The sequence below is a fragment of the Pipistrellus kuhlii genome, unplaced genomic scaffold (genome assembly GCF_014108245.1).
Source record: "Pipistrellus kuhlii isolate mPipKuh1 unplaced genomic scaffold, mPipKuh1.p scaffold_m20_p_4, whole genome shotgun sequence".
Classification (NCBI taxonomy): Eukaryota; Metazoa; Chordata; class Mammalia; order Chiroptera; family Vespertilionidae; genus Pipistrellus; species Pipistrellus kuhlii.
In genome coordinates this window covers 69,904,738-69,919,337 of record NW_023425540.1, presented here as the reverse complement: position 1 = coordinate 69,919,337, position 14,600 = coordinate 69,904,738, and the positions used below count along the sequence as shown (strand labels likewise).

The following is a 14,600-nucleotide window of genomic DNA, read 5'->3' as shown; positions in this document are numbered from 1 at the left end:
ATTTGATCTCTCGCCTGCACCACAATAACAACATATCTGTCAGGGTTCTCCAAAGAAACAGAATCAACAAGATTATCTATCTTTAAAGGAATTGGCTCATACAATTGAAAGGCCTGGCAAGTCAGAAATCTCTAGGGTAAGCTATGAAATACACATACATTCACAGCAATACATTCACAGCAACATCTGGACTAGTGTTTGCCCAAGCAACTAGACACACCATAGCCCACCCAAGATGACACATAAAACCAAAACGAGTAATTCTAATTAGTTTTCTTATTTCCATGTTAACCTCATTTCCCGATCAGATTCCCACACAACATTTGGCATAACCCTTCTAATTGTGTTTCTTCCATGATTAAACTATTTCCATTGCTTCTCATTGCTCTTGAAATAAAATCCAAACACTGTGCCTACAGGTTCATCTTCCAGTTGTGTTTTCTCCTCTGCATTTACCACGCTCCAGCCATTTGGAGTACTGGCTGTGTACCCACCATGCCAAATTCTTTCCTATGCTAGGGCCTCTGCATATACTTCTCAGATGTGATACGGATTTGTGAAGAAATAAGTAACAAATAACCCCCTCCTATGCAAGATAGCTCACTTTGTTAAGTGTCATTCTCATGGCTGAAGCAAACCCTGGAGCCTGGTGCTTTCGGATTGAGGTAAGTACAGCTGTGCTAATTACACTGTCCTTGTAGGACATTTCCCATTTAACCACTCACAAACCTGGCATGCTCAGTGCCCATTCTGCCTCTGATCCTGGTGTCAATACCTATTATTCTAGTTGATTCTTTCCATGTATTATTAGTGGTTCCTTCAGCTCTATTTGATTTTATTGTGAATTTGATCCCATTTATATATCTTCAAAAAATCCCTAAATCCTTTGGACTTACCTGTTTCCCCGCTTTGAAGTTTTATATTTCTTCTACCATTTTAATGTGAGCTTAAGATGAGGAAGATGGGAGTGCATGCATTTAGTCAGTCAGGTTCCTTTGACCGAGTTTATCATTCAAAACATCAGAACAGAACCTCAAAACATATTAATGAAAATGGTTTTATTGAACTACAGGACAGGGCACATAAAAATTAGGTATTTGAGTAATTTAACTAATTATTCAAAACTAGAAACTTTAAATGTTAAAAAGTACATTTTTAGTAAGTATCTAGACAGTAGCTACTTATTTATTAAGAGTTTTGTGATTAAGGCAAATATTTAGTTATGCATTGAATCCCCATATTCCCCATATAGGTAAAAAAAGATGATTAAAATTTGTTATTAAAGCAAATTAAAGTTAATTAAAGAAAAGCTATTGCATAATAAGGAAATACCGCACGGGCTTAGTGAATGTCAGATCCTCTCCTCCATTTCATGCTGAAGAACCACATACTCTCCTCTCACCTCTCCTAAGAAAGCATTTGAAAACGCTGTACATAAAAGAAATCTTAAAGTTTGATCTCACCTAACATTATTTGATCATAAAGTCCTTTGGTCAATGGAACGTAAGTTTTTTTCAAGTTATCCATGAAGTAAAGCGGATCAGAAATTTTCAATGGACTAAATCCTTCTTGCACCAACTGAAACTTCTTTGGTTTGAATGTCCCTGTTGTTTCCATCTTTTCCTATAAAGTAGTTACCAGGATTAGTGGAATCATTAAATATGATATATACCACAAAAGTAACATATTTAACAATATAGACTATAAAGAGTTACAACATTTTCAGACCCAATGGCCATCTCTACTTACTACTACTAATAAAACATTAGAAATTAAAAATTTGGCCTCTAGCCGGGACCGGTTTGGCCCAGTGGATAGAGCGTCGGCCTGCGGACTGAAAGGTCCCTGGTTCGATTCCGGTTAAGTCCTGGTTGCGGGCACATGCGGGGTGTGCAAGAGGCAGCTGGTCGATGTTTCTCTCTCATCGATGTTTCTAACTCTCTGTCCCTCTCAATTCCTCTCTGTGTAAAATCAATAAAATATATTAAAAAAATAAAAAAATAAAAAATAAAAATTTGGCCTCTAAACATTTAAATCTTTAGCTTGATTTAGCTCTTTGTTCAACATATAAAAACTATGAACATAGTCAATAACTGATTACAACGGATTATAAATATGTCTAAGACACATAGGTTTTTCTCCTCAATTCAGTGTCAATATAATTATGTACAGAGAATGCTGTTAAACAGGAAGATAAAGCATGTAAAAGATAGATATCTATTCCATAAGGCAGGTTACTATAACAACCAGGGGGAGTAAAGAATGATCTAAAACTTGAGTTTCCAAGCTATTCACTGAGGTGCATTGTGGTACCTCAGTGAATTTCTAGGGTTTCCACAGAATATTTTAAATTTTCAAAATGAACCAGTGCCATCTGTTAGTCACCACTTAGAAACAACTACCTTAATGTTAGTTTGTGTTACATTCATTTCAGTAATGTCATATCTTTGCGAAACAGAGTTTTCAGTGGAGGTGGGATAAAAAGAAAATCCAAATCAACATGTAACATGGAATTAGGTTGGGCTTGTTCAGTCCAATCTAATTCCAAAATCTGAAGAGCTGTGCAATACCAAACTTACACATCTTTATTTCTGTGGTTATTTGAAAATGAGATAAAAGTATTTTTATTTCACTTTATGTGTATTATTTTTTCAAATGGCAACTAATTTGTTAGACCCAAATACTTGTCAATTTGTTTTGGCCTAACCGCTGAATAAACAAATGTTTAGGTTTTTTTTTTTTTGGTCCAAGAGTGTCATAAAATAATTACTGAGACATTAAAGATACCACGAATATAGAAAGTTTAAAAAGCTCGTTTTAAGGGATTTAAAGGAGATAAGAGGGAATCTCTGGCAGTTTCCAGCATGGAGAGGCAACCTTGTTTAAATCAGTGACATGTAGAGTCTGTAAGGAGTTCTATGAGTAACTTGGTTGTTTTGATTTATACTTCTTCTTTTTTTTTTTTAAATATATTTTATTGATTTTGTACAGAGAGGAAGGGAGAGAGATAGAGAGTTAGAAACATCGATGAGAGAGAGTCATCGATCAGTTGCCTCTTGCACACCCCCTAGTGGGGATATGCCCGCAACCAAGGTACATGCCCTTGACCGGAATCGAACCCGGGTCCCTTCAGTCCCCAAGCCGATGCTCTATCCATTGAGCTAAACCGGTCCCGGCGTTGATTTATACTTCTAAACAAGTACTAGACTCAACTTCTCTTTGAACCTCCTTCCCTGATCTCATGCATTCTCTCCCCTCTCCTACCAAACATCTCAATCTTTGATTACTTCCTAAGGATAAAATTCTGGGAATAAAATTACTACGGCAAAATATATGCAAATTCTAATAGTCTGATCACATATTAGCACATAGTTTCCTAGAGAGGTTATAACATTTGTGTTTCAAAATTAAAGGATCAATTTAATTTCTCCCAGCCATACTAAATAATAAAACATTTAAAATTTTCTTATAAATTTATTGGCAAGAGAATTCTTTTAAAATTTGTGCTAACTAGATTTTTAATAAAATAATTGTTTTATTCATTTTTTAGAAGATACTTTTTTTGTCAGATACTTTTGTTTATATCAGATCATAACTCATTTATTAAATAAATATTTTGACAACGAAGTGTCATGCATTATTCTAACTATAGTAAATACTGTATTAAACATAACAGTCATGGCCCAAATACTTTTAGTTGCTTAATGATGCTAAAATACTTTCTAAATTTGTATAACACTGATATAGTCTTCTAGAGGAGTCCTATGCCAAAATACTTCTTATGTTTAATAACAATGAATTTAAGTAGTCCCAGGAGAAAATATTTAAAATATTATGATTTCTCAACTTTCTACTTCATTAAAATATTATACTTCCAGTGGGATAGGGAGGGTTAGGAGGGAGCTGGGTGTGGTCATAAAAGGACAACATGGAAGGATCCTTGTGTATTGAAATTGTTCATATCCTGACTGTGGCCACTGATAAAGCTACACAGCTAATAAAAGTGTACGGATCTTAAGACTGAAGAGGTTAAGAACAAGCCTCCCAAAAGAATGCCACTTTGGCATGTGAATTATTTTGAAGGCAAATGAGACCCCGAGGACTCATGAGAAAATTTACGACTCCCTTAAAGAACTTAAATTAGGGGTCTGCCCATAATAAGTTATCACCAGAGATAACATTTTACGACCTATCTATATGGCAGGGCAAATTTCTAATTACTGAATGCCCGCTCTTCTTATTGTCTTGGAAACGGACTTCCTCCTCTGTGAAGCCCCAGTGAACCTTACCTCATCCTTAGCTCAGAATGCCACATGTACCTCATCTTAACTTTCTGTCACTAAGGCTCTCATGTACGTGGGGCTCCCAGATGTATGTATGCATAAAATTTGGTTATTTTCTCTTGGTAATCTGTCTCATGAAAATTTAATTATTAAACCAACTGGAAGAACCGAGGCTAGAGGAACATTTCTTCCTCCCACACCACACACACACACACACACACACACACCACATATGCACACACAACACACACACACACAAACACACACGCACACACAACACACACAACACACACAAAACCTATGCACACACAACACACAACACATACGCACACATAACACACACACAACACATACGCACACACAACACACAACACAACACACAACACACACATATGCACACACATGCACGCTAGTACAAGTAAAACAGAAAAGTTTAAAAAGATGGCCAAATTGTATCAATGTCAATATCAGTTTGGAAACATGTTACCATTGGAGAAAGCCAGGTAAACAGTACACAGGATCTTTTCTGTATTATTTCTTACAACTGCATGTGAATCAGTTAAAAATGTGTTATTTCTGCTTCATATTTACTTACCTTTAGTATTTCAGATGATATGAAAATAATCTGAGATAATGTATGTAAAAGCTCTTAAAAGAAAAATATCATGTAAATGAAAGACGTATTTATGACAGGTCCGATGTTATGTCCCATTGCCCAAGCACTGACTGGACCATAAGGATTGCTTAGCAAATGCTTTAAGAATAAATATGATCCCATCTATCATGCTATTAGAAATATAACAGCAATATGATAAATGTACCCAGAAAAATTGTGTGATTGGACGTTGAGAGATGATGAGTACTAGATTTGGAAAATTTAATTTAAAGCATAATATTAAATAGATGAATGGCTGAAGAAATGAGCAAGCAAAATTACCCAGTAGCTGAATAAATGTGTTTTTATTTTTGTTGTGTTTTAGTCTAGTTATCGACAAGAGAAAAAGCCCATTTCTCAAAACAAATAAATGCAGAATTCCTCCAAAATATAAAATCCCAGAGGGGTTTTGTGGCAATCCTTATAGCCAAGTCATTGCTTGGCCAATGGGCCATGTCATCTGAACTGTCATAAATATGTATTTCATGTACATGATATTTTGGACAGAATGAGGACAAAGATTAAAAGCAAAATTGCTTAAAGCCAATTCCCTTTAGGTTCTGTACACCTCCTATAGACACCTTGATGTCAGCTTGGTGGAACCCCATTTTGGGCACATAGCATGAAATGTTCTCAGAAGGCATGTGTAAAATGTGGTTTTCGGTTGCCGCTGTCTCTGAGATCTTGACCCAACAGGGAGGGAGCAATTCTACAACTAGGACAAAGACAAAGACAGCCTCGCATGTCATCACGCTCCCCCTTCTATAATTAAGTGTCAAATTTGGCTTTTCATCGCTCTTCAAATTCTCCAATATAAATAAAATGTACATATTAGCTAAAAGATAAAATCTTATTTTATAATTAATCTCCTACATTCCTGGCTTTTAAATTTAATGGATAAGTAAAATTACCTGAATTCTTAAAAATCGTGGGCAGGCATAAGCTGGTAGAAACGTTACAACTTGTTCATAAACTTTTTCCAAGTCTAAAGACTTATTTGGTTTTAATGTAATAGAGGCCATTCCTGCTTTTCCTTCACAACCTGAAAAATAAGTATGAAATAGAGTCTATTTACAAGTACTAGGTGCATTTTAAAAATAGTCCTGCATACTATTGTTGTCCAGGGAGACATTACACATATTGCAGCAATGACAATGCGACGGTAACATAAATGAGTGGGTCCTTCCCTGAGCATAACGATCTATTCCCTAGAAATAATTTAGGAACAAGGAAGGGCAGAGTCTAATCCTAAATATCTGCACTACAATAATGAAATAGATGGAATGGGAAACACCATCAATGACCCATAATTTGCATCTTACCATCACTAATATAAAATATTAAAAAGAAATATTTATTAAGAAGAGAAATGTCCATAATAAGCATCAATGCAAAAAACAAAGGGCATGTCTTTATTCAGAGGCTGGTGTTGTCCTAGCTACATCCACAGATGGCTTCCTGCGTGTCATGCCACCCATAGGAGTTCCCCGGGGACTGGAGTCTCCCGCAGCATTTCTCCAGCACCCATTTCAGAGTAACACCCTTCCTCTACTCCCCTATCCACACTCTCACCCCACCCGACAATATTGTCATTAGTTAAAAAAAAAAAAAAAAAAAAAGACAGTGACGAGGAGTCCTGAGATTTCAAGTTGGTCACTTTTTAAAAAAATATATATTTTATTGATTTTTTTACAGAGAGTAAGAGAGAGGGATAGAGAGTTAGAAACATCGATGAGAGAATCATCGATCAGCTGCCTCTTGCACACCCCCTACTGGGGATGTACCAGCAACCAAGGTACATGCCCTTGACCGGAATCGAACCCGGGATCTTTTGGTCCGCAGGCCGACGCTCTATCCACTGAGCCAAACCGGTTTCAGCAAGTTGGTCACTTTTATCTGTCATTTCCACCATGACGATACAGTCCTCACATGCATTTTTATAAAGATAAGTGAGGCTAAACAATTTAAAAATATTTTTTAAGAGGTTCAACTTAACTACAAGTCAGTGTTCTTAAACATTTAAACTAGAACACGTTTCTGTTTAGTGGCATGCATAAATTCCAGTCTGAAAGAGAAAAATAATAGGCTATTGAAAAGCAGTGAGTCACTGACCAGAATGTTTGAGCTCTGCTTAAAAACAAACACATATCGATATATTAAAATTCAATGGGGAAAAAAATCAACCCACACTAAAATAAAAAGCAAAAATCATAAAAATTTCAATGGGTTTCTTTCCCCTGATGTGGCCATGAAGTTGGTTAGCTTGCTCTAGGGCACTATTTGCCATACCAAGACTGAGTTAACTATCAAATATATATATATATAAAATGTTGAATTAGTAAGAAATGTTGAATTGCAAAACTAAAAAAAGTTGGCATATAATTCTCTCTGAGAATCCTTCCCAAACCCAAAATATATTCATACCTGGCACTGCCACACCATATACGTTTGATTCTTGTATGAAATCCAACATTCCAATAATATCAGCAACCTCCGTGGTTGCAATGTTTTCTCCTTTCCATCTAAATAAAACACAAGTGCCAGTTAGTACACCTATATCTGAAGAACTAGGTGCCCACTTTTAGTTTTAGTGCCTTGTCTCTGTGCAAACACCTAGTAATGAAAAAGAATGGCAGTTTTCAAAACAAAATACATATTCTAAGGAACCAATTTGTTGATAACTCAACAAAACCAGTATCTATTTTTTAGTTAAAATTACTTTATCTATGTCTCAGGGGTATAAACTGCTTACTGAAAAATGTTTTTTTATGATATGTCATAAAAAGAAAAGCATGATAATCCTTTTTATTTTGTAATATAACAGTTGAGTAGAAAATGCCCCCTATCTCTAATGATAGATAGAAAAAACTGAAAGAAAAGCTATAGTTAGTTGCCTTTTACTGTACCTAACCCTTTTGATTTCTAGGGATTAATCCCTTTGGCTCTTTCAGTACATAGGAATAGATATTTTATTCTAATTAAAATAAATGCTAATTGATTTCAGGGAGGAAGGAGAGGTAGAGATAGATAGAAGCATCAATGATGAGAGAGAATAATTGATCATTTGCCTCCTACACGCCTCACACTGGGAATAGAGCACACACCCTGACCAGGAATCAAACCACGACCTTCAGGTTCAGAGGTTGATGTTCAATTACTCAATCACGCCAGCAGGCCTTAAAATAATTTTAATTTTAAATAGTGTGAGCTCCTAATTTGGTATAAGAAAGTGAGGAAGTATAATTCATTTATTTAAGCAATTTTTGTATGTCTATTGTTTGTCCTTCACTGTTCTATCGTCATTGATTAGGAAAGTAAAATGTCATAAGCCTAAAGTAATCTTAACTATTAAGAAAGAAAATCTGGAAAGGGAAATGTTGCTGTTTCATTATTTTTATCACGAGGTCAAGAAGTGGACCATATATGACCAAATTGGTTTTAACCCTACCATTTAGATTTCATATATGTGTACCTATTAGATATGCTAAGAAAAAGGAGCTTACTAATTTGGACCAAATGGTTTCATTAAAATAATTATAAAAATTGACATCAAAATTTAACTTATATTTCAATCTAGGAACAGAAGGCTGGTAGATTTTTAAATGGGGAGACAGGATTGAGTCTGCCCTGAAGGTAAAGAGCATGCGGTCTATAATGCTTCCACAGAGCCCTGCTCAGCGCACAGTTCCTAGTCACAGAACAGGCAGGGTAACCCATGAGGTCTCATACCTGAAAGTGTCTCCAAGACGGTCACAAAAATAGAGAAAATTCTCGTGGTCTTGGACCATTAAATCTCCCGTGTTAAAGTAAACATCTCCCTTCTTGAAAACATCACATAGCAATTTCTTCTCCGTGTGCTTTTTATTCCCAACGTAGCCAAAGAAGGGGTTCTTTTCAGTCACTCGGGAGATGAGAAGTCCAGGTTCTCCTGTGAGAGAAAGGCATCCTCAGTGATCTGATTAAAGCGGTTAATATCCGCACCCACTTTACATCTGACCAACACAACTATCTGCCTATCTGCCCTTCCTCTGAACTTATTTTATTATGCTTAACATCATTTGCTCTGGGTGCTCAGAGTACAAACACCACATCTTTTCACCGTCTGCCACAAATGTAATTATTTTGGGAAAACTAACAAAAAGGAAATGGAATGTGAAGAAAGCATATTAAATTTATTTTACATCCTGGCTGGTTAGAGCGATGGCTACTTTTCTTTTGGATTATGCAGATTTTACCTCTGCTCATAATGGAAATTCTATAAATAACAACCATAGTAATAATTTTAAAAAGGAAATGATATCAGCAATATTTCCTGGGCACTTACTATGTAGCAAGCCCCGAAACTGCCATTTTGTTTATTCTTTACAGAAATGCTTCGAAATTAATAATTATAATCGCCATTTCACAGGGAAGAAACTAGGGACCAGAGTCCAACAGATAGACAGGAATGAGCCTAGTAATCAAATTCAAGTCTCAATAATTTTTGCAACCAGGTTTTTGTATAATACTATCTCTGATATAATTAATATGTTACTAGAAGTTTAGGAAAATGTCTTATTCCTCTGGTATGTTAGTTTGGTAACCCTCGATGGGCAAGAGATGAAACACGAAATTTATTAGTTTTACTACAGACACATTATCAAAAGTAATTTTTCAATAACATTTATTCAAATGAATCCAGATTTTGGCCAGCAATCTGCAAGGTGAGAAATGACTTCCAGGAGAAGGGTGGAAGACAAGGAGAACAGCAATCGCTGCCCCAGACAATTTCCAGGCTATTGGTGACTTGTTTTGCTCCTTGTGAAGTGAGTGAACATCTTTGTGATGAGTTAAATGGGTTCAAGTCCAGCTTTTTTTTTTTTTTTTTTAAACTTTTTATTCAACTGCCAATTATTCCTCCTCGTTCTGGATATTCTGGCTTCTAAAGGCTCACAAACCAATGGCCAAAACAAGCCTGCTTTGCTACAGCAGAGGCCCCTCAGGGTCACTGTCATTACCAACCCCATCATCATCATCATCATCATCATCATCATCTCCATCATTATCATCATCATAATCAACTTCATTTTTACACTTATTGAGCAATTTCTGGGGACCAGCCACTATTCTGAACACTTAACGTATGCATCCCACTGGATTCTCATCACAAACCTGTAAGACAGGCCTCCTATAACCCTACTTTACAGCTGAAAAACGGAGGGAGAAAAAGTAATTTGCCCAGTGCCGCAAGCAGCCAATTGTGGGGCTGGAGTTTTTAACCAGGACACCCTGACTCCAATGCCTCTTCTCATTGCCTGTTCCATCGGTCTGCATTCCCTCTAATTAATTCAGGATTTTCAAGCCTCACCTTTCCCTTAAATTTTATGCTGTTTTTCTTTTTCAGGACGCAAGTGAGTTTCTTCCCTAAGAAACCAATTATTGCAAATGCTTGAAAGGTCATAGTGTATTCTTATCTGTCATTGACAGGCAATTTATGCAAGACACAATGCCTTAATGAGAAAAGAAAATGTTTAGTAACCTTTAATTAGAACTGCAAAATAGTAATAAGCAGTTCTGGGATTCAAGTTCTAATATCAGATATTACTGTAATTATAAAAAAAATAATAATAAAAAAAACCCCACACACTAACTAGCAGGGTGTGTTGAAATGAAGTTTCTTAGAAATGGCTTTTCTTTTGAATACTATCTATAGAGTTCATTTAGGGAAAGATATTTGATAAATATCCCCAGGCTTGACTTTCAGAGGATTGGGAAATCTGTTTTTTAATAGATAAGATTTGTAATTTTTTTTCTTTACTTTCAGCTGCTAGGAAAAACGAAGCAAAACAAAAACCAGTTTTGCAGCATCTACCTCCACATCTGAAGAAAAGATTTAAAGGAAATCATCTCTGAAATGTAGTTTCAACATATTCTTAGACAGTAAAATGTAAGTTTGGCCTGATTTATTCAGTCTGGTCTGCTAAACAATTTTAAGTGCACATCTCTACATTTAATTTTCTAGATTGATGACACGCAGCAGCAAGTTAATTGGGGCACTTTCTTCATTAAAATTTCCAATTAAAGCCCTAGCCAGTTTGTCTCGGTGGATAGAACACCGGCCTGAGTTCGATTCCCGTCAAGGGCATGTGCCTCGGTTGCAGATTTGATCCCCATCCATGGTTGGGGCATTGGCAGGAGGCAACCAATTGACATCTTTCTCTCACATTGATGTTTCTCTGTTTCTCTCCCTCCCTCCCATTCTCTCTAAAAATCAATGGAAAAAAATATCCTCTGGTGAGGATTAACAAAACAAAACAAAAATTTCTCAATAAAAATTATAAGAAAGCCTACCTTGGTGGAGGAGGAGGAGTGAAAGGGAGAAAGAGGGGGAGGGGCTGACAAGCACACGCCTGGCCCCCCAGCAGGGCTTTGCACACATCATCTCAAATCACGGAGTAAGTGTCGTCACCTCTACTCTACATGTGAAGAAAATAAGGCTCAGACAGGCCGGGTGACCTTCCCAAAGCGGTGCAGTTTCTAAATGTGAAAGCCCAGATTTAAATTAAAGTCTGCCTGATTTCCCACTGCACCCAGAATGTTAAATTAAGTCGTTCATTTTAACGTTGGTGATATAGGACATTGGACATATGCCACTGTCACAAAGCAGAAGTAAATGGTCGATTAAGAAAACCATGAAGCCAACAGTAATCCCTTTTAAATTTTAATAATTTAGCATCTGAGAGATTCATTTGTGGCCTCTAACATCTAATAATTAAACCATCCTACCTACATTGAAATTCCAGTTAAGTCACATTACCTGCTAGAAATAATCATTCTCTCTTTTCTAAATTTAAATTTAAAAGGAAATTCAGAAACCATGCCTGAGGTGACATCTTCAAATATAAGAATCTTACCTTTTTTTACATGACTACACCAGCCCTGCTGGTTTCTAATGGGCTCATCTTTCTGGAAATCATACTTTATCAACTCAAAAGTGAAAAACAACTGCAGAGACAAAAATCAAACGGAAACAAGACTTAGTTATTTGTGCAGTGACATCTATGGGTAGAAGATTTTGTACTATGTTGAAACAGTGAATTAGAATGTGAATTTATTAAAACACGGACTCTTTACTGATGCAAAATTAAATATTTGAACATCGGAATTGAAGGTGTGAGTAAACAGCACTCATGTGCTGGCATTTACTTTCATTTCTTTCTTGTTGCCCATTACACCTGGGCAAACATTCCTAACTTTTATCCTGAGTGAGAGAATGCAAGCAATCCCTGCACTCAACTGCATACTCGACTAACTACCGGGAGCAGCACCACTGCCTTGCCTTCTCCTTTTTGCAGTCATTCAGAACATCCCTCGAAGGGGAACGTTTTGTTAGAACTAAAATGTAAACTATGTGAATATAAGGGGCTCATTGTCTATTTTTAATTTATAATCCCTTGAAAAGGGACAGGTGCCCAGAAGGTACTTGTTCTCTGACACTTAGATCTTCCCCCCAGGCCTTTCACCTAATGTCCCTGAGGCAGCGCTCAGAACTTCTGTGCACTCCTGTGGTGTGAGATGGCAAACTTGTCGGAACATCCTGATCACATTGGGTATCAAGCTTCTTGGACAACTTTCCTCGTCCCCAAATGTTTCCAGTTGGCCCCCTCCTGAAATGGTCATGATTACCATGTCATGCTGATTCACAGAGCCACTAAAACCTGACCCGGGAGAGAGAACTACAGAATGGTTCAATCCAAACCCCCTCATTTTATAGTTAATAAAATTGAGGTTTTCTCTGATTGATCAAATAAGCAATCTTATTAAGCTGAACTAGAAAATAGTAAACTAAAATAGAGGAAATAAAATGAAGTGAAAAAAAAAATAGGAAGGACAAATAGGAGAGAGAGAGAAAAAGGAGGAGGGCTAGACGAATGAAAGAAATGAACAAATCCTATATAATAAAAGGTTAATACGCAAATCAACCCAACAATCATTTGCTATGATGCGCACTGACAACCAGAGGGCAGATGCTCAGCACAGGAGCTGCCCCCTTGTGGTCAGTGCACTCCCAAAGGGGAATGCTGCTCAGCTAGAAGCCAGGCTCATGGCTGGTGAGCGCAGTGGTGGTGGTGGGAGCCTCTCCCACCTTTGTGGCAGTGCTAAGGATGTCCAACTTTTGGCTTGAGGGGGCATAAGCTGTCCGTCGGACATCCCCCAAAGGCTCCCAGACTGCAATAAGGTGCTGGTCGGGCTGAGGGACTGCCCTGAGTGCACCAATTTCCTGCACTGGGCCTCTAGTCCTATATAATAAAAGACTAATATGCAAATAGACCGAATGGCAGAACAACTGAAACAAATGATCAACCGGTCGCTATGACGTGTGCTGACCACCAGGGGGCATGTGTGGAACATGGCGGGCATTGGCCATGTGGGATGGTGGAGCAGGTGAGGGGGTGCTACACGAAGGGTGCTGTCATCAGGGCGAGCTTCTGGTGGTTCCTGAAAATTCTCTGCTCCCACGAGCTGCAGTCCTGCCCGGCGCTTGCACCTGCTGCTGATGCTGGCCTCGCTCGCGCCTGCTGCCAGCACTGAAGCCAGTGCTTGCACCCGCTGCCAGTGCCTGGCATCGGTCCCGATCACTGGGTGTCGGTCCTGATTACTCAGTGCCATCAGCAGTTGCCAGCCTGGATTGCCCCAGAGGGCTTCTCCACCTTCCCTGCTCCTGAGGTAAGATCAGAGCAGCAGCTGGGGCTGGCCCCAACTGCTCCTAGCGGAACAGTGCTATTCGATATTAGCGTGTGGGAGTGGCGGTGGTGGGGGTGGGGAGGCTGGCAGACTGGGGACCGGGAGTTGCACTGGGAGGGGCCAGGCAGGGGTGTGGAGGATCAGATGAGACCTGCCCATGTGCCTATCACAACTTCGCAGCCCACAGTTCCTTTCAAGGTACATGAATTCATGCACTAGGCTCCTAGTATAGAATAAGAGGGAAAAGGTGAGTGAGATTAATAGTATTATTTTTATCAAAGACTAAACACAAATATCTCTGGTTTTTAATCTTAGTAAAACCAGCATGTAACTAGAATCACAATTCATTATCTGGATTAAAATGTAAACGAGAACAACTAATATTGACTTACTGTGAGCCTGCCACTGTGCTAAGGAATTAGGAGCAGTTTTTAATTTAATCATTAAATCACCCTATAAAGTAATTAGTATTATCCCATTTTAAGAGGAGGTCCAATGAAAGTGGTTGCAAAGAAAAACATATTACTATTCCAGACATAAAGGATTCTTTACTAAAATGCAAGCCTGCATCTTGTTGGTCTTTGTAACTGAGTAACTGGATATCGGCCACTTGCCCAATGACTGGTAAGAAGATTCCAGAAGTTTCAGAACTGCATTTGTCGATTTGGCCAAACAAGAACAGAGCCCTGTTCGCTATCCAATCTTTTTCCTCCTGTTTTAATATGCTTTATATTTTGAAAAATTTGCCCAGCCTCTGGTGTCATCAGCTTTAGGGTTATTTCTTTTAAATTAATTTGGCAGCTACCTGCCTGGGTGACATTCGCGCCACACCCAATCACCGTTCAATGCGCCTGTTGGCAGGTACAGGGGACTTGGTGGTCAGAAATTGGGTAATTTCATGATATAAATGAAATTTAAATATATCACAGCATCTTCTA

At 38.0% G+C, this 14,600-nt stretch overlaps 1 protein-coding gene across 4 annotated transcripts in view; it reads right to left on the bottom strand.

Annotated features, from left to right (window-relative positions):
• Positions 1-1,041: 1,041 nt before the first annotated feature.
• Positions 1,042-14,600, bottom strand: part of SLC27A6 (solute carrier family 27 member 6) — a 46,681-nt gene continuing 33,122 nt past the window's right edge. For 2 of the 4 annotated variants that reach the window (XM_036410436.2, XM_036410435.2), the window contains 5 exons: positions 11,832-11,922; positions 8,668-8,866; positions 7,363-7,460; positions 5,850-5,980; positions 1,042-1,623 (listed from right to left, as the gene is read on the bottom strand). In XM_036410436.2, coding sequence (XP_036266329.1) covers positions 1,447-1,623; positions 5,850-5,980; positions 7,363-7,460; positions 8,668-8,866; positions 11,832-11,922 — 696 coding nt within the window. In that variant the 3' untranslated portion in view covers positions 1,042-1,446. The remainder of the gene's footprint in view (positions 1,624-5,849; positions 5,981-7,362; positions 7,461-8,667; positions 8,867-11,831; positions 11,923-14,600) is intronic. The other 2 variants (XM_036410437.2, XM_036410438.2) reach the window with 2 other exon arrangements.